Source organism: Mirounga leonina, unplaced genomic scaffold (genome assembly GCF_011800145.1).
Source record: "Mirounga leonina isolate KUSES-001 unplaced genomic scaffold, KU_Mleo_1.0 Mir_165, whole genome shotgun sequence".
Taxonomy (NCBI): Eukaryota; Metazoa; Chordata; class Mammalia; order Carnivora; family Phocidae; genus Mirounga; species Mirounga leonina.
This window is the reverse complement of record NW_023270415.1, coordinates 24,081,475-24,101,641: the sequence shown is the minus strand read 5'-3', so window position 1 is coordinate 24,101,641 and position 20,167 is coordinate 24,081,475. Positions and strand designations below refer to the sequence as shown.

General features: G+C 34.7%; 1 protein-coding gene across 10 annotated transcripts in view; it reads left to right on the top strand.

Annotated features, from left to right (window-relative positions):
* STAU2 (staufen double-stranded RNA binding protein 2) overlaps positions 1-20,167 on the top strand; it is a 311,388-nt gene that overhangs the window by 27,316 nt on the left and 263,905 nt on the right. For 6 of the 10 annotated variants that reach the window (XM_035011347.1, XM_035011348.1, XM_035011349.1 and 3 more), the window contains 2 exons: positions 4,870-4,998; positions 10,029-10,159. The exons of 2 other annotated variants lie outside the window; for them this stretch is intronic. In XM_035011347.1, the coding sequence (XP_034867238.1) occupies positions 4,959-4,998; positions 10,029-10,159 (171 nt within the window). In that variant the 5' untranslated portion in view covers positions 4,870-4,958. The remainder of the gene's footprint in view (positions 1-4,869; positions 4,999-10,028; positions 10,160-20,167) is intronic. 2 more of the 10 variants (XM_035011350.1, XM_035011355.1) reach the window with 2 other exon arrangements.

Below are 20,167 nucleotides of genomic sequence, written 5' to 3'. Positions count from 1 at the left end.
CACTTGGTGTTTATCCCAGGAATGCAAGGTTGGTTTAACAATCAAAAAAAAATTGGGAAGCCTGGGTGGCTCAGTCGGTTAAGCATTGACCTTCGGCTCAGGTCATGATCCCAGCATCAGGCTGAGCAGGGAGCCTGCTTCTCCCTCTGCCTGCTCTGCCTGCCGCTCCCCCTGCTTGTGCTCTCTCTCTCTCTGACAAATAAATTAAATCTTTAAAAAAACAGTATAATTAATCATATTTACAAACTGAAAAGTAAAAATCATGATCATCTCAGTAGATGCAGAAAAATCATTTGAGTAATCCAATAAACATTCCTGATTAAAAAAAAAAAAACAAAACCCTTGAGCAAACTAGGAATAGAAGTGAGGTTCCTCAATCTGTTAATGGACATTCATGGCAAACCTCATTTACTGACATTGTACTTACTGGCGAAAGATTGAATACTTTCTTTATACAATCAGGATCAAGATAGAGACGTTTACTTTCACCAGTCTTAGTCAACATTGTCCTGGAGGTTCTAGCTAGTGCAATCAGGGAAGAAAAAATAATTAAATGTTATTCACACAGGAAAGGAAGGAATAAAAACTGTCCTTATTCACAGATGGCCTGATTGTCTATGTCGAAAATTTCACAGAATTCTGTTACCACTAATTGAATGAGTTTACTAAGGTTGAAGTATATAAGATTAATATACAAAAATCAGGTGGGTTTCTGTAAAGTAGCAAGGAGCAATCAGAAATTTAAATAAAAATTACCATTTAATAAATATAAAAATATGAAATATGATAAATCTGACAAAATATGTTAAAGAAAATTGAAAACTACAAAATACTGTTGAAGGATCCCTAAATACATTGAGAGATACACTTGATACAGATTCTGTATTTTGAATTGAATTTTTTGCTAAAATTTATTTGTAATTCCCCAAATCAGTATTTGCAGTGCTTTGCAAAGTGGCACAAAATTTGAGTTGCCTGATGTGCACAGTCCAAACTGAGGATGAACATTCTATTGTCTTGTTTTAGCCCTCATGCATTAAGCAAGTGTCCTTTTCTTACTCTGTGTAGTGCCACATTTTTAGCATTTTGGTGTTTTTTGTTGGTGATTTAGCTGTTTAAAATGTCTCCTAAGCATGATGCTGAAGTGCTGGGTAGTATTCCTAAGCACAAGAAAGTTTGGATGTGCCTTATGGAGAAAGTACATGTATTTAGATAAGCTCTGTTCAGGCAGGAGTTAGAGTGTTGTCAGCTCCGAGTTCAGTGTTAATGAATCAACGATATATACTGTAGGGGATCTATAAGCAGAAACACACGAAAAACAAGGTTATATATTGATTGAGAAAAATGTTAACGACTAGAGGTCTGTAGGAACCCGTCTTTCCCCAAGTAGCAATGGTTTAATATTTGATAATCCACTGTTTATGGGGACATTATAAAACACAATTATCATGGAGATGTTTTTATTTCAATATTGAGAATTAACTGTATAACCTGTACATGAGTTGGAAAACTCAACTTCGTTAAAATGGTGATTTTTACCCAGTTAGTCTGAGGATTCAAGGGAATTCTTCCCTAATCCTTGCAGGCATTTTTGCCTAAAATAAAATTCATATGTAAATGCAAGAACTTAGAATAGCCAAAACAGGTGTGAAAAAGAACAGTGTTGTGGGGCCAACACTACCTAATTTCAAGAAATACTATAAAGCTACAGTAAAAGCAGCATTGGCATAAAAATAGGCAAATAGATCAATGAAACATAAGAGCTAGGCCAGAAATAAAAACCCACTTACATATTGAACACTGATTTTGACAAAGCCATAAAAAGCAATACAGTGGAAAAAATAATAGCATTTTTCACAAATAGGGCTTGAGCACTGCACATTGATCTACAAAAAATGGAATTGAATCCATATTTTGCACTATGTGCAAAAATTAATTCAAAATGGCCCAGAGACCTAAATGTGCAACCTAAAACTATAAAGCTTCCAAAAGAAAACATAGGGGAAAATCTTTGAGACCTTAACTAGGTAATGATTTCTTAGATACAAAACCAGGAGCACAATATATAAATGGACAAATTGATAAACTAGATGTTATTAAAATTAAAGTCTGCTCTTCAAAAGACACTAGGAAGAAAATGGAAAGAGATACCACATTCTGGGAGAAAATCTTTGCAAAACGTATACCTGACTATAATGACTTATATTTAGAATATATAAAGAACTTTTCAAATAAAACAATAAGAAAAATAACCCAATTATAAAATGGGTAAAATATTCAGATGGATGCTTCATTACAGGATAAATATAGGTAGTGTGTAAAAAAATTCAACATGTGTAGTCAATAGGGAAATGCAAATTAAAATCACAGTGAGATAACCATTACATAGCTGTTAGAATGGCTAAAGTTAAGAAGACCGACCATATCAAATGTTGGTAAGGCTACACCATATTTTAGCAGTGTTTAAATCCCAAGGTGGCTTCATTTGTAAAAGTCAGGGATTGTAGACATGGCACTTACAGCCTGCTGTGAATCAGGTCCTTGAGCATCTTCTTGTTTTTCAGAAACTTGGTAGCCCCGTAAAGACTAGAAAGGACAATAGCAGAGTCTGAAACTTTTACACTGTAAACTGTTCCCTACTTTTGGTATGGCTTTGTAATTTCTTTAAATATAAAGGTTATATTTATACATATTCATTGTGAAAAGGTGAAACAGTGTGGTACTACAAAGTAGAAAGTGAGGATTCTCCGGACACCTGGGTGGCTCAGTCATTAAGCGTCTGCCTTCAGCTCAGGTCATGATCCCGGGGTCCTGGGATGGAGTCCCACGTCGGGCCTCCTGCTCAACGGGGAACCTGCTTCTCCCTCTGCCTGCAGCTTCCCCTGCTAGTGTGTACACTCATTCTCTCTCTCTCTCTCTGACAAATAAATAAAATCAAAGAAAAAAAAAAGTGAGGATTCTCTCTGTTCCCTGCCAGTTGCATTTCTTCTTTAATGCATAGGCACCTGTTTGATTAAAAAAAAAAAAAAAATTAAAATGAGATCAGACAGTAAGCTCTCCTAGCTGTTTTTCATTTAACACTTTGTAACATTTTCCATGTCAGTGCATAAGCTCTGTACCTCATCTCTTCAAGGTTGCTCATCCCATTGTAGTTTAACTCAATAATTATTGATAGATACATATTTAGCTTCCTTATAGTTCTTCAGTTACAGTCTTGCTATGCACATTGTCACTGTGTATATTTTATGTGAGTCTTCCTGTAGTATGAATACCTAGATGTAGAATTGCTGTTTTAAAGATAGAGGCAATTGAAACTTTTTTTTTTTAGATCTACTTATTTATTTTACATGTGTGCAGGGGGGAGGGGCAGAGGGAGAGAAAGTCAAGCAGATTCCACACTGAGCACAGAACCCATCATGGGACTTGATCTCACAACCCTGAGATCACTACCTGAGCCGAAACCAAGAGTCGGAGGTTTAATCGACTGCACCACCCAGGTCCCCTGCAATTGAAACTTTAACCAGTATTGCCAGTTTGCTCACCAGAAAGTTTGTCCAAGTTCTGTTTGCATCGGTAGAGTTTGCACCCATTTTCTTACATCCTTGCTAATACTTACGTGATCATTTTTACCATCTTTATCAGTTTAGTGTGGTAAATTACATTTCACTGGAATTCAAATTTTTATTTCTTTAGACATTAGTTTTTTGAGCAGATGTGTTTACTCAAATTGGGAGTCGATTGTGAGTACATTTGCCCTTTTTTTTTTTTTGGATTTAAAAAATTTATTTTGAGGGGAGGGGGTGGGGGGATGGGTTAGCCTGGTGATGGGTATTAAAGAGGGCACGTACTGAATGGAGCACTGGGTGTTATACGCAAACAGTGAATCATGGAACACTACATCTAAAACTAATGATGTAATGTATGGTGATTAACATAATGAAATTTAAAAAAAAATTTATTTTTATCATCTTTGTGTTTTATGGATGTAAACAGTTTTTCCTTACATGTTGCAAGTATTTCTCCAGTTTGTAGACTTTTTAAACATCATTTATGGTATGTCTTGCTGGTATGGGAGTTACACATTTTTTTTTATTATGTTAATCACCATACATTACATCATTAGTTTTTTTTTTTTTTGAAGATTTTATTTATTTATTTGACAGAGAGAGACACAGCGAGAGAGGGAACACAAGCAGCAGGAGAGGGAGAGGGAGAAGCAGGCCTCCCGCGGAGCAGGGAGCCCAATGCGGGGCTCGATCCCAGGATCCTGGGATCATGACCTGAGCCGAAGGCAGACGCTTAACGACTGAGCCACCCAGGCGCCCCTACATCATTAGTTTTTGATGTGGTGTTCCATGATTCATTGTTTGAGTATAACACCCAGGGCTCCATTCAATATGTGCCCTCTTTAATACCCATCACTGGGCTAACCCATCCCCCCACCCCCCTTTTTATGTTATTAAATCTGTCAGTTTATCCCATTATGACTTTTAGGGTTCCCTTCTTACTTAGAAAAGTCGTTTGTCTTACAGGATTGTGACAGATATTTAGCCAAATTTTCTTGTGCTTTTGTCATATTTTTATATTTTACATTTTAATACTATGGAATTTATTTTTGTTTATATGAGGTAGGAACTTAAATTTTTCCTTAATTGGTAGGCAATTATAACAGAACAATTTGATCCTTGGGTAGTGATTTTGCTTGGACAACCTTAGGTTATAGTCTAATTTGAAGTTATATGGTTTGTTTTAGTTAGAGATATGGAGAGGTAGTCCTATTTCTCCTAGAAGGCAAGAGTGTGTGGAAGGCAAATTCCTTTGCTCTTTTGACTTTTTTTTTTTTTTCCTTTTTATTTACTTGGGAATTAGGATGAGTCACTTCCAGTAGCAGGGCATAGGGGAAGGGAAGCCAGCAAAGAGACATAGAAACTGTGTCCAAGTCGTTTCTGGGACCGGGGATGAAAATGGATTCTTCTGTGGAGAGACTTGCCTTGGCAGGTGAGGTAGACTATGTATTAGCAACAGCTCTGGCTGCAATTTAACTACTTTAAAAATGTTGCTACTGTAAGTTCTGGCTTAGGAAACTTTTGGTGTTTTGGTGGATTCTGGTCAGTTTTTTCTGCTGTTTCCTTCTATGCATTCTGTTTTTTGTTAATGATTTACTTGAATTTGCTGGAATGTGATGTGTTTTATGTGCTTTCTTCTGCATGTGTGCTGTGAAGAAGCTTGGATTGTCTTTTCTCTTTTCTACCCTTGCTAGCTTGGTGAATTCCTTGTTTACTTAACTAATCTAATCACCACCTCTTGAAACCTGCCTTTCAGTACCTCTTTCACCTAAGAACTCCCTGTAACAGCCTTATTGTAGCATTGGTATTGTAGTATTGTATTTGTTTATGTGTCTGTTTCTTATACCATTCTGTGAGCTCTCTTGGGACAGGGATTTTGCCTATTGATTGAAAACTCTCAGCTCCATTATTTTGGTATAGTTTGAAGATTTAAGTCCCAGAGAGTCAGGATATTTTATAAAAATATGAAAGTAGGGTCTGTCTCAAAAAGACTAGAGTGTATCTATTTTTTGTTTGCTGATACTGTTGTTATAAGTATCTATTTACCAGTGTTACCTATCAAAGTTATGGTGAGTTACATGTAAACAAATTTCATATCAACAAAGATAGAATATTCCCTAACACAAATATGAGAAATCTTAAATGTCTTTTATATTACAGCTGGGAATTTTTCAGTGGAAACAAACTTATGATGTCATAAGTCAGTGGAAAAAAATAACATACATGTTTTTTGACAATATTAAAAAAGTCTATTTGTGTGAATAAAATCAGCTTATCCTAACAGAACATTTTAACTCAGAATATTTTTGATTGCAGGGCTATGAAAAAAAGTTTATAAAACTGTATCACTGTTTTCATAATTTGATGGTAGTATGTTTTAACAAATTGTTTATAATCAGAATAATAATGGATTCTTGTCATTGTTAACAGTTTTTGCATCATCTCGTTCAACCCATACAGTTACCCAGTAATATAAAAACAACTATTATTCTTGTTTTACTGTCTAGGAAAGTGACCTTTAAATACTTTCTCAAACTCAAATAGGTATCAGTGAGTGGCAGAGATATCCAGAACAGGCTCCTAACCATCATATGGCAGTTGCTCTCTCAAAATGACAAAGTCTTAGATTGTGAAATCCATTATCATTGATTTTATTTACTTTTAAGTAAGCTTCTATCCCAGCCACCAAACTGACTTGAAGCCTATTTCAAAATATCTTCCGTGAAAACATTCTTAGGTCTCTTGAAAATGTATACCTATGCAACAGTGTATGCATTTTTCACTTTTTGCACTATTGACTTTTCTAAGAAGTTATATATAAGTTAAGCTTATAGATCTCAATTTTTATAAATCAGTTGTTTTACAGTTTCATAGATGCTTTATTAAAATTTTGGTTTAATTTTTTAAAAAAGATTTATTGTTTATTTATTTTAGAGAGAGTAGCGAGATCGCACCTGTGCGATTGGGGGAGGGCAGAGGGAGAGAGAGAGAATCTCAATAGGCTCCCCATTGAGCTCAGATCCCCACATGGGGCTTGATCCCATGATCCAGAGATCATGACCTGAGCCAAAATCAAGAGTTGGTTGCTCACCTGACTGAGCCACCCAGGCATCCCAAAAATTTTGTTTTAATTCTTAATTATTGCTCTGTCACTGAGCTCTGTCAAGTAGTTAATACTAATAAAATTCCTTATTAAATAGAGGCACAGCTATTTAAAATAAAGTTTTAATCATTTTGTAAAATAAATTACAACTAGGACTAATTATTTTTAAATTTACCGAATTTAAACCTTTAAATATTAGTTATAAAGCTTTATCTATGTGAGATCCTGTGTGTATTTGCACACCTTTCACAACAAAACTTCAGCTACACATTAAAATGCTTTATAGGATTCATGTTATTTTTATGCAGCAAAAAGTCAAAGTTAGTGGAATACAAGTTTAACACCATGTTATTAGTTGGCACTTTGCTTTAAAGATTTAGATCAGGGTGCCTGGGTGGCTCAGTTGGTTAAGCGACTGCCTTCGGCTCAGGTCATGATCCTGGAGTCCCTGGATGGAGTCCCGCATTGGGCTTCCTGCTCGGCAGGGAGTCTGCTTCTCCCTCTGGCCCTCCCCCCTCTCATGCTCTCTCTCTCTCATTCTCTCTCTCAAATAAATAAATAAAATCTTTAAAAAATAAAAAAATAAAAAAAAATAAAGATTTAGATCAGGTTTTCTTACCAAACCTGCAACAGCTCTGGCTGCAATTTAACTACTTTAAAAATGTTGCTACTGTAAGTTCTGGCTTAGGAAACTTTTGGTGTTTTGGTGGATTCTGGTCAGTTTTTTCTGCTGTTTCCTTCTATGCATTCTGTTTTTTGTTAATGATTTACTTGTATAGTATAGAGAGTATATAGTATAGAGAGCTATAAACATCATTTTTTAAAAATTTAAATTCAATTAGCCAACATAAATAAACTTACAATTTTAATCACATTTTAATATATTAAAAACCCATGCTATTAAAAATTTCCCCTATAACATTGTGCTTAATATGCTCCTAATATTTTTTGCATTGTAGCAGATGAATATATAGCATTGCTGAGTTACGAAAATTATACAGTAGTATAAATGCTATTTAAGTGATATGAAAAATTGACTGATTTTTACCAGGCTTTAATATATTTTCTCATTTTTAACAAATTGTCATTTTTCTTTGCTTCTTGATACAGATATGGGTATCTGTGTTATCTGTTGTACTTGAGTTATTTAATGCCATGGTATGCAAGGACCCAAACTGAGTATAGCCCAGGTCACTTTGTATTTTATATGATGACTGACTTTCTGGTACAATTTATAAAACTTAGAGTGGAATAAGTAAGATGCAGGTTTCCTCAAACCTCTTTTGACTTACTCTTGTCTTTTTTGTGCTGTTCCAAAAAGTAATAATTACTAGTTTTTTTTTTATTTGTTTGTTTTACATGCCACTTAGAGTGGTTTAATTGTAGAATTGACTGTCAACTGTATTGGTCCTTCAGTTGGTTGTTTAGGTTCTCTTTTCTTTTACTTGTGCCTTACTAGGTATTTATGTAGTTTTTTAATCAAATAATTTCTTAATCGTAATGATTGTGATCAAATTATTGTATTAAATTATTGATCCTGAAAAGAGTATGAAAAAGTTAAGAGAATACTGTTTTGTTCATTAAACTTGCCTTAGAAAGTTAATAGGTAAAGTTTCTAAAACCAGCTATTTCCATTCATTTAATGTATTTTCCACACATTGTGATTAGTTTAACTGAGCAGAAAGTAAACCACTTGTGTGTTTTATGCTTAAGTTTTAAAATGTTTCTTGGTATTGATTAATAGGAGATGAAAGAAAACTAAAAAGCAGTTAATGTATCTATAAATGAGATGAATGAATAATACAGGATAAAATAATACAGTATTAGGAAAATATTTTGAAGCTACTAATAATTGTCGTAGAATTTAGAATACCATACATTAAAAAATCTTAACCTCAAAACAACCTGTGAGTTAAGTAGGATAGATTTATTATACCCTTATCTTAAGGATAAAGCATAGAAGCCTTAGTTAAATTAAGTAAAAATCATTAAGACCTTGCAGGTTAGGGAAGGATTTCTTAAACAAGACATAGCAAGCACAGACTATAAAAGAAAAGATTGATAAATATAATACATAAAATAATCAATAGAAAAAAAGACAGGAGCAGTTCCCAAAGAGGAAACCCAAATGATCAATAACATGAGAAGATGATTAGACTCACTAGGAAAATGGGAATGCAAATTAAAATAATAGTGGGGAAAACAAAAACTAATAGAGGGGATACAATTTGTCAAACCTCAGGTTATCAAAAATTAAAATACCTGACCATACTGATGTTTTCAGGTTTGAAGGGAAGTGGTAATTTTCATACTGTCAGCAATTTGGTACAGTCATTCTGAGTGCCATTTGGCAGCATGTTTTTTACTCATAAGGGTAAAGAAACAACTTAAAAGGTCTATCAGTAGGGGAGTGGATTAGAAAACTGATGTGGTATTGTGATGGAAATTATACAGCAGTTAAAAGTAACGCGGTGGATCTATGTAAGTTATAATGTCAAAAACAACGAAGAGTGAAGAAAGTAAGTTGTGAAAAGTATATGTTCTTTTACTATTAATGTGACTACAAAACTATATATATCTCAAGGCCATATTTTCATGGTTATACATACATGCCTATAAATGTATTTTAAAATATTCCAAAGGGATATATTCTAAATTCATATAGTAGTGGTTTCTGGAAAGGATAAAGGGAACTTAACTGGAATATAATACTGTTTTTTTTTTTTTTTAATGAGACTTAAACATGGAAAGTATTAATTTCAGTTCTAAGTGGTAAGAACATGGACATTCGTTAAATTATCCTTTCTACTTTCTTTAAAATTTTGTTAACAAAAAGAAAAGGAAATTACTAAAAAGTAGTAGTTGGACGAGCTAGTACTTAAGCTTAGGCTTGATTCCCAAGTCTAGAGCTCTTTCAATTAATATGCTGCCTGAAAATTAGAAGGAAAAAAAGTAAGATCAAATAATAAAAAAGGTAGAATGTAGTTTTATAGTAATAAGAATCAGGAGAATTATGTGTTTATGCTAAACTTTTTTGAGAGGAAAAGAAAGTTAAAAGATAAACTAAAAATTATTATAATCATATTATTTAAAAACCTTTAAGCATGCTGTTTTCAAAAAATGTATAGAGAGTAATTTAGGTACTCACGGAAAAAGTTACCTTAATTTATTGTTTAAAATGTGATACATATTTCTGTTGCATGTAATGGAAGACTAATTTGAGTTTTTTATATAAAATTCATGAAAATAATTTAATACAAATTTACAATCTGACTTCAATCTAAAAAAGTCAAAACTAGCTTTTCTTCCATTTTGTAAAGTCATTCTTCACAAAAACTTTAAAGCCTTTTTATTTACAGCTTCTCTCCAAGATAAAATGGCAAACCCCAAAGAGAAAACTCCAATGTGTCTGGTAAATGAGTTAGCCCGTTTCAATAGAGTCCAACCCCAGTATAAACTTCTGAAAGAAAGAGGGCCTGCTCATTCGAAGGTAAGGTTATGAAGAGAGGTGGTGAGACATGCTTATCAAAGTCTATCAGATTGATCATCTCAGGTTTTAATTGTGCTTCATTGTGGGGTGGGGGGAGGGGCAGCAGATGACCTGAAGGCTTTTAGTTCTATAGTAATAATATTTAGAAGTCTGTAACTAAACAATTTTATAGCTCATTATGGTTTACAAAGTTCTTTCAGATACAGTACTTCACAAAAACCTTAACAAATCAGGAGATGTGGATTTTGATTTCTGTTTTGTAAATTAACTTACGCACAGAAAAGTTAAGTGACTTGCTTAGTAATAGCTCATAAGTGCCCATGCCATCACTTGAATATGTGTTCTTTGGCTCCCAGGTACAGTGTTCTTTCCATTAAATTATAACTGCTAAAGTAAAAATGGACACAGAGTAAATATAACAACAGTTACCTAGTGAGACATCTTTTCTGGTGTGATACGGAATTATACGTTTCATCATTTATAAAAGTTTATAAATAACAACCAGTATTGTTGTTATTTATGCATTCATTCTTAATATTGTTTTCTTAAGTGGAAAAGCAATTTATATTTATATATAGCCTCATACATGTTTACATATATATATATTACAAAGAAGTCTGTAATTAATGCATTTATGTTTGAGCTTTATTCATACGTTTTAAAAAGTCTCAGTTGTACACAAATTTCCATGGTACATTTTTAATCTTGGATTTGGAGGTATGTTGAAGCAATTCTCTTAAGAGTTGGTTAATCTGTATAAAGCAATGGCTGTTGGATTATTTGTTTTCTAGTACCTCCTTCAAAGTAAGGGGAATAAGGTGAAACCGAAATCTGTTAAATCTGTTAATTTTGTTCCCTATTAGAGACTTTTATGAAGGATGTCTGGGCAACAGTTTAATTTGTTCATAATATCATTTGTGTAGAGAAAAAAAGTTGTAGCCTAAGTTAAGTCATTTATCCTGACTTTCTTTTGTGCCCATTAATTCATACTCATTTCATATTCATTCCCTTTCTGGCCTTAATCATGTTGAACTGTTTGCATTTCTTAGAATGTTCCGTGTTTTTTTCACATCTCTCTCCTTCGCCTATGTTGTAGTGTCTCCCCAACTTGAGGGTCCTTTTGTTCTTACACATTTTTGAACGGTCAGCTCACATACCATTAAACCTCTGTGAAACTTCTCTGATCCCTCCACTGGGCCTTCAGCAGGACCTTACTTCCTCAGGTGTAGTCACCGATGTGCTGTACATAATGATACATGTTGGTCATTACGATTGTACTAGACTGAGCTTTTTTAGGGTTATTGTTCTTCTATATTTTATGGCTCCTGTAGGATCTGTCTTCTTAGCTCCTCATTTCTAATTCCAGGAATTCTTCCCTGAGATGACTCCCCAGTTTTGAATTTCATGTTAATAGACTAACCCCCATGTCACCACGGTAGTCATTTGTTGACCTCTGGCTGATTCCATCACATTTCTCATGCCTCACTTTTACTCTAATTCATCATGTTTTAATTTTTGGTGATTTCGTTGAGTAGATGATTGATCCAACATGCTGACATTTCAGTTTCTTGCACTTCTATTGTTATCTTGCTTCCCTCTCCTCCAGCGACTCATTCCTGTGATCATACTCTTGACTTGATCATAACCAGTAACTGCGAGACCCTCCATAATTTTAATCTCAAGCATTCATCTCTCTCTGACATCTCCTAACTTTATAGTTCATTCCCTCTGTTTAACTTTAGTACTTCTTTCACACCACAAATCCATTGATTCTACCACCCTTTTACTATTTCTTACTTCTCTCAGTCCTCACATGGTTCTTATCCAGCTTAAATTCCATATACCTTGTATGTATCCTCATCAGTCTTGCTCCCCTTGGTTAGCACTTGCTAAGTGTCACTTATTGGGAGATTAACCAGTTACATGACAATTTACATATCTATGTATGTATATATGTTTGTATGTTATATACACCCATACATACTGTAGTGGTTCTCAACCTTGGTTGTTCATTGAAATCACCAAGGAAGCTTTAAAAAACACTTATGCCTGAGTCTTACCCTCAGAAATTCTAATTTGATTGGTCTTGGATGAAGCCCAGACATCGGGATTATTTTTAAGGTCTCAGATGACTCAAATGTGCATCCAGAGTTAAGAAACATAAGATAAATGTCTTCAGAGTGGTGTAGAGTTGTCTTTTCATACATACTTGTTGATGGGAAGTAGTTATGTTTACGTGCTTTCCTCTTTCCTCCACTGAGTCTTACAGAATCTGAACAATTTACGGCAATTTTTAACATGTAACTATTAAATAACAAATTGTAATATTTTCCTTGCCCTCTTTTGTTTTTCTGCTCACTTTCAAGTTGAACTCTGAAGTAATTTGGTATACCTTATATTAACATGAGTTATTACGACATTGCTATATCTCCCAGGTACCTAAATACAGTTCATTTTTTTTTTTATGGATTGTTTTGACTTTTTAAACTTCTAAAGAAGGCTATTATAGTGTAGAGTGTAAGGAAGAGAATCAGAAAGAACACAAAATGTATTTTCTTCTTTTCCTCTATTTCCCTATTTTGAGAAGTTTTCAGTATGCATGAGTAAGTGGTAAGAAAGCTCCAGTAGCTACACTCTGAGGTTTACTTTGGAATAGGTATCACTGAGGGAGACAGTATAACCCAGTGGCTTTGAAGCCAAGTAGTCTTTTTTTTTTCTTATGCTAGCTAGATTTGTCAAGCTTGATCTTTGCCCTGCATTATCCAGCTTATGTGGCCTTGAGCAAGTAATTTAGAGTTTCAGTTTTCTCATCTGTAATTTGAGAAATACGTTATCTGTTCTAGTGTAGTGTAATGGAATGATGATTTGTAAATTCTTAGCAACTATGTTGATGATGGGGGTACCCAGATAATTATATCATTGCTTGTTAGTGTATATAGGATTAAAAAAATCCTTGGTAAAATATCTATTGAGTATTTGCTATATCATAGGCACTTTTCTTTCATTGAAACTTCCTACTTTGTTGTCTTCTCTCATGTCCCTCCTTGGGTATTGTGAATACAAGTCCCTTATTAGATATATGTTTGGCAGTTATTTCCTCCTACTCTATGGCTTATCTTTTCTTTTTTTAACAGTATCTTTAGAGAGGAGTAGTTGTTAATTTTGATGAAGTCCAACTTATCCATTTATTCCCTGTATAGTTGTACTTTTGGTAGATGTCTAAGAAATCTTTGCCTTATAAAAGTTAAGATTTTCTCCTATGTTATTTTATTAGTTTAGGTCTTACACTTAGATCATACAGTTAGGTCTTACATTTAGATCTAATTGCCATTTTGTGTTAATTTTTGTATGTCATGTAAGATATGGAGCAAGGCTTATTTATTTTTTTGCAAATGGATGTCCAGTTGTTGAAGAGATTATCCTTTCTTCACTGCATTGCTATGCACCTTTGTCAAAAATCAGCTGTCCATATATGTTTCCATTTCTGGAGTCTGTTCTGTTGATTTATGTTCTCATCTTTTTGCAAATGCTGTGCTGTTTGGTTTGCAGTAGCTTTATAATTCTTGAAATCTGGTTGTAATAGCCCATTAATTTTGTTCTTTTTTTCAGAATTGTTTCTTTGCATTTTTATATGAATTTAAAGTCAGCTTGTCCTTTCTATAAAACACCCTGCTGGGATTTTGAATAGAACTGCTGTGAATCTATAGCTCAATTTGGGGCAAATTAACATGGTAGAAAAATTGAGTTTTCCAACACACGAACAAACTATCTCTTATTTATTTAGATATTTTTTAATTTCTCTCAACAGTATTTGTAGTTTTCAGTAGTCAAGTATTTTATATCTTTAGATTTATCCCTAAGTATTTCATATTTTTGTTGCTCTTGTCCAGTGCTCGTTTTTTAAATTTTAGTTTCTTGTTCTTATTGATTATTGCTACTATATAGAAATACACCAATTTTTGTGTATTGATGTAGTATTCTGAAGTCTTGCTAAACTCACTTATCAGCTCTAGTAGCTTTTTAAAAAATTCCTTTTTAGATTTTGTTGGGGGTTCCACATGTCATTTATGAATAAAGACAGTTTAATTTTTTATTTAATTTTTAAATTTTTTTTTTAAGATTTTATTTATTTGAGAGAGAGACAGAGTGAGAGAAAGCACAAGCTGGGAGGAAAGGGAGAAGCAGGCTCCCTGATTCAGGGCTCGATCCCAGGACCCTGGGATCATGACCTGGCCAAAGGCAGACGCTTAACTCACTGAGCCACCCAGGTGCTCGATTTAGACAGTTTTTAATCCTACTTTCCACTTTTAATGTCTTTTATTTATTTCTCTTGCCTGATTGCATTGGCTAGAACTTAAAGTGCAACGTTAAATAGAAGTGATGAGAGCAGACATCTCTCAACTTATTTCTGATCTTATGGGCAGTCATTTCAGTTTCCCCCCATTAATTATGTTAGATGTACCTTTTCTGTAGATGCCCTTTATCAGACTGAAGAAATTCTTTTCTACTTAACGTTTACTGAGAGTTTTTAACATGAATAGATGTTGATTTTTGTCATGTGGTTCTACATTGATTGAGATGGTAATATATGGTTTTTCTGTTTTTAATCTCAATATTGTGAATTATGTTGATTGACTCTCAAATGTAGAATCTACCCTTGCATTTCTGGGATAAAACACTTGGTTACAATGTATTAGCTCATTTCTATATTGATGGATCCCATTTGTTAGTAGATTTTTTTAAGCTTTTATTTAAAATCCAGTTAGTTAACATGAAGTGTAATATTAGTTTCAGGTGTACAATATTGTCATTCAGCAGTCTCGTACAACACCCAGTGCTCATCACAACAAGTGCACTTCTTAATCCCTATCACCTATTTTACCCATCTCCCCACCTACTTCCCCTCTGGTAGCCATCAGTTTGTTTTCTATAGTTAAGAATCTGTTTCTTGGTTTGCCTCCCTCTTTCTTTTTCCCCCCTTTGTTTTGTTTCTTAAATTCCACATGAGTGATTCAGATAGTACTTGTCTTTCTCTGACTGGCTTCACTTAGGATTATACTCTCTAGTTCCATCCATGTCATTGCAAATGGCAAGATTTCATTCTTTTTTATGGCTGAATACTATTCTAGTGTGTGTGTGTGTGTGTGTGTGTGTGTGTGTGTGTGTGTCTCCCACATCTTTATCCATTCATCGGTGGATGAACATTTGGGTTCTTTCCATAATTTGGCTATTGTGGATAATGCTGCTATAAACACTGGGGTATATGTATCCCTTTGAATTAGTATTTTTGTATCCTTTGGGTGAATACCTAGTAGTGCAGTTGCTGGATTGTAGGGTACTTCTGTATTTAACTTTTTGAGGAATCTTCACACTCTTTTCCAGAGTGGCTGTACCAGCTTGCATTCCCACCAACAGTGTAAGAGGGTTCCCCCTTCTCCGCATCCCCTCCCAACACCTGTTGTTTCCTGTGTTCATTTTAGCTATTCTGACTGGTGTGAGGTGATACATTGTGGTTTTGATTTGTATTTCCTTGATGATGAGTGATGCTGAGCATCTTTTCATGTGTCTGTTGGCCATCTGTATGTCTTCTTTGGAAAAATGTCTGTTCATGTCTTTTGCCCATTTTTAACTGGATTATTTGTTTTTTGGGTATTGAGTTTCATAAGTTCTTTATAGATTTTGGATACTAACCCTTTATTAGATATGTCATTTGCAAATATCTTCTCCCATTCCATAGGTTGCCTTTTAGTTTTGTTGATTGTTGCCTTTGCTGTGCAGAAGCTTTTTATCTTGATGAAGTCCCAATAGTTCATTTTTGCTTTTGTTTCCCTTGCCTCAGGAGATCTGTCTAGTAAGAAGGTCCAAAGGTTGATGTCAAAGAGGTTACTGTCGTGTTCTCCTCTGGGATTTTAATGGTTTCCTGTCTCACAGTTAGGTCTTTCATCCATTTTGAATTTATTTTTGTGTTTAGTGTAAGAAAGTGGTCCAGTTTCATTCTTTTGCATATTGCTGACCAGTTTTCCGACTCCATTTGTTGAAGAGATGGTCTTTTTTCCATTGGCTATTCTTTCCTGCTTTGTCGAAGATTAATTGACTGTACAGTGTGGTTTCATTTCTGGGCTTTCTATTCTGTTCTGTTGATCTATATGTCTATTTTTATGCCAGTACCATACTGTCTTGATCACTACAGCTTTGGAATATAACTTGCAATCTGGAATTGTGATGCCTCCAGCTTTGCTTTTCTTTTTCAAGCTGCCTTTGGCTTTTTGGGGTCTTTTGTGGTTCCATACAAATTTTAGGATTGTTTGTTCTAGCTCTGTGAAAAATGCTGGTGGTATTTTAATAGGGATTGCGTTAAATTTGTAGATTGCTTGGGATAGTATAGACATTTTAACAGTATTTGTTCTTCCAGTCCCTGAGCATGGAATGTTTTTCCATTTCTTTGTGTCCTCTTTAATTTCTTTCATCAGTGTTTTATAGTTTTCAGTGTACAGATCTTTTACCTCTTTGGTTAGGTTTATACCTAGGTATCTTATGGTTTTTGGTGCAGTTGTAAACGTGATTGTTTCCTTGATTTCTTCTTCTGCTGCTTCATTGGTGTGTAGAAATGCAACAAATTTCTGTACATTGATTTTGTATAGTATGACTTTACTGAATTTGTGTATCAGTTCTGGCAATTTTGTGGTGAAGTCTTTTGGGTTTTCTATATAGAGTGTCATGTCATCTGCAAATAGTAAAAGTTTGACTTCTTACTTGCTGATTTGCATACCTTTTATTTCTTTTTGTTGTCTGATTGCTGTGGCTATGACTTCCAGTACTATGTTAAATAACAGTGGTGAGAGTGGACATTCCTCTGTTTTCCTGACCATAGGGGAAACACTCTCAGTTTTTCCCCATTGAGGATCATAGTAGCTGTGAGTTTTTCATATATGGCCTTTATGATGTTTAGGTATGTTCCCTCAAAACCTGCTTTGTTGAGTGTTTTTGTCGTGAATGGATGTTGTACAAATGCTTTTTCTGCATCTATTAAAAGGATTACATGGTTCTTATAGTTTCTTTTATTGATGTGGCATATCACATTGAGTGATTTGTGAATATTGAACCACCTTGCAAACAGAAGTATATCCTTGACTGTGGTGAATGATTCTTTTAACATACAGTTGGATTTGATTTGCTAGTATTTTATTGAGAATTTTTGCATCTGTATTCATCAGGGATATTGGCCTGTGATTCTCTTTTTTAGTGGAGTCTTTGTCTCGTTTTGGTATCAGGGTAATGCTGGCCTCATAGAATGAATTTGGATATTTTCCTTCCATCTCTGTTTTTTGCTATTAACTCTTCTTTAAATGTTTGGTAGAGGGGCGCCTGGGTGGCTCAGTCGTTAAGCGTCTGCCTTCGGCTCGTCATGGTCCCAGGGTCCTGGGATTGAGTCCCGCATTGGGCTCCCTGCTCTGCGGGAAGCCTGCTTCTCCCTCTCCCACTCCCCCTGCTTGTGTTCCCTCTCTTGCTGTGTCTCTCACTGTCAAATAAATAAATCTTTAAAAAAAAAAATAAATGTTTGGTAGAATTCACTGTGAAGCCATCTGGCCCTGGACTTTTGTTTGTTGGGAGATTTTTGATTACTGATTCAGTTTCTCTGCCGGTTGTCAGTCTGTTCAAGTTTTCTATTTCTTCAGTTTTGGTAGTTGATATGTTTTTAGGAATTTCCGTTTCTTCTAGGTTGTCCAATTTGTTGGCCTATAGTTTTTCATAATATTCTCTTATAATTGTTTGTATTTCTGTGGTGTTGGTTGTGATTTCTCTCATTTGGATCCTTCTTTCTTTTTGATGAGTCTGGCTAGGGGTTTATCAATTTTATTAATTTTTTCAAACAACCAGCTCCTGGTTTCATTGATCTCTTCTATTGTTCTTTTAGTTTCTACATCATTTATTTCTGTTCTAAACTTTATTATTTCCCTTTTTCTGCTGGCTTTAGGCTCCATTTGTTGTTGTTTTTCTAGCTCCTTTAGGTGTAAGGTTAGGTTGTGTATTTGAGATTTTTCTTGCTTCTTGAGGTAAGCCTGTATTGCTATATACTTCCCTCCTAGGACTGCTTTTGCTGCATCCCAAATGTTTTGGACCATTGTGTTTTCATTTTCATTCATTTTCCATGTATTTTTTCCTGGTTGACGCATTCATTGTTTAGAAGCATGTTGTTTAACCTCCTTGTATTTGTGGTCTTTCCAAATTTTTTCTTGTGGTTGACTTTAAGTTTCATAGCTTTGTGGTCAGAAAATATGCATGGTATGATCGTAATCTTTTTGTACTTGTTGAGGCCTGTTTTTTGACCTAGTATGTGATCTATACTGGAGAATGTCCCTTGTGCACTTGAAAAGAATGTATATTCTGCTTCTTTAGGATGGAATGTTCTGAATATATCTGTGAAGTCCATCTGTTTCAGTGTTTCATTCAAAACCATTGTTTCCTTGTTGGTTTTCTGCTTAGATGATCTATGCATTGCTGTAAGTGGATGTTAAAGTCCCCTGCTATTATTGTATTATTATCAAGGATTTCCTTAATGTTTGTTATTAATAGTTTTATGTATTTGGGTACTCCCATGTTGGGGGCATAAATATTTACAATTGTTAGATTTTCTTATTGGATAGTCCCCTTTATTATGATATAATGCCCTTCTTCATCTCTTGTTACAGTCTTTGTTTTAAAATCTTGTTTGTATGATATACGTATTGCTACTCCAGCTTTCTTTTGACATCCATTTGCATGATAAATGTTTCTCCACCCCCTAACTTTGAATCTGCATGTGTCTTTAGGTCTAAAACGACGTCTCATATATATAGGCAGTGTATAGATGGGTCTTGTTTTCTTATCCATTCTGACACCATATCTCTTTTGATTGGAGCAAGAAGTCCATTTACATTGAGAGTAATTATTGATAGATATGTATTTAGTGCCATTTTTTAAAAAAGATTTTATTTATTTATTTCACTGGGAGAGAGGGAGAGAGAGAACTCAAGCAGGGGGAGTGACAGGCAGAGGGAGAGGGACAAGCAGGCTCCCCGCTGAGCAGAGACCCTGATGAGGGGCTCGGTCCCAGGACTCCAGGATCATGACCCAAGCGGAAGACAGACACTTAACTGACCGAACCACACAGGGTCCCCTTTAGTGCCATTTTATTGCTTGTTTTGTCATTGTTTCTGGAGATTTTCTCTGTTCCTTTCTTGTCTTTGTCACTTCTGGTCTTTCCTTTCCACTTAAAGCGTTCCCTTTAATATTGCTTGCAGGGCTGGTTTAGTGGTTATGAACTCCTTTAGTTTTTTTTTGGTCTGGGAAACTCTTTATCTCTCCTTCTATTCTGAATGATAGCTTTTGTTAGATAGAGAATTCTTGGCTTCACATTTTTCCCATTTAGCATGTTGACTATATCATGCCACCCCCTTCTGGCTTGCCAAGTTTCTGTTGAGAGATCTGCCAGCTAGCCTTATGGGTCTTCCCTTTATACCACATCTTCTTTCTCCATTCATCAGTTGATGGACACTTTGGTTGTTTCCATAATTTGGCTATTGTAGATAATGCTGCTATAAACATTGGGGTATTCTTTGGGTAAATACAAAATGGATCATAGGGTAGTTCTATTTTTAACTGTTTGAGGAACCTCTATACTGTTTTTCAGAGTGGCTATGCCAGTTTGCATTCCTTGTTTAATATTTTGTGAAGGATTTTTATCTATCTTTATCAGAGATACTGGTCTGTAGTTTTGATACTGGTTTGTAGTATTGTTTTCCCTAATATCTTACTCTTTTTTGGGGGAAGAGTTTGTGTGAACTGGTATTATTTCTTACTTAAATATTTAGTAGAATTTATCATTGAAACCATCTGGTCCTGTAGTTTTCTTTGTGGAAAGATTTTAAACTACAGATTCAATTTCTTTAAAATATATAGGACTATTTGGGTTACTTATTTCTTCTTGAATGAGCTTTAGTAATTGTGTCTTTAACAGAATTTAAGTTG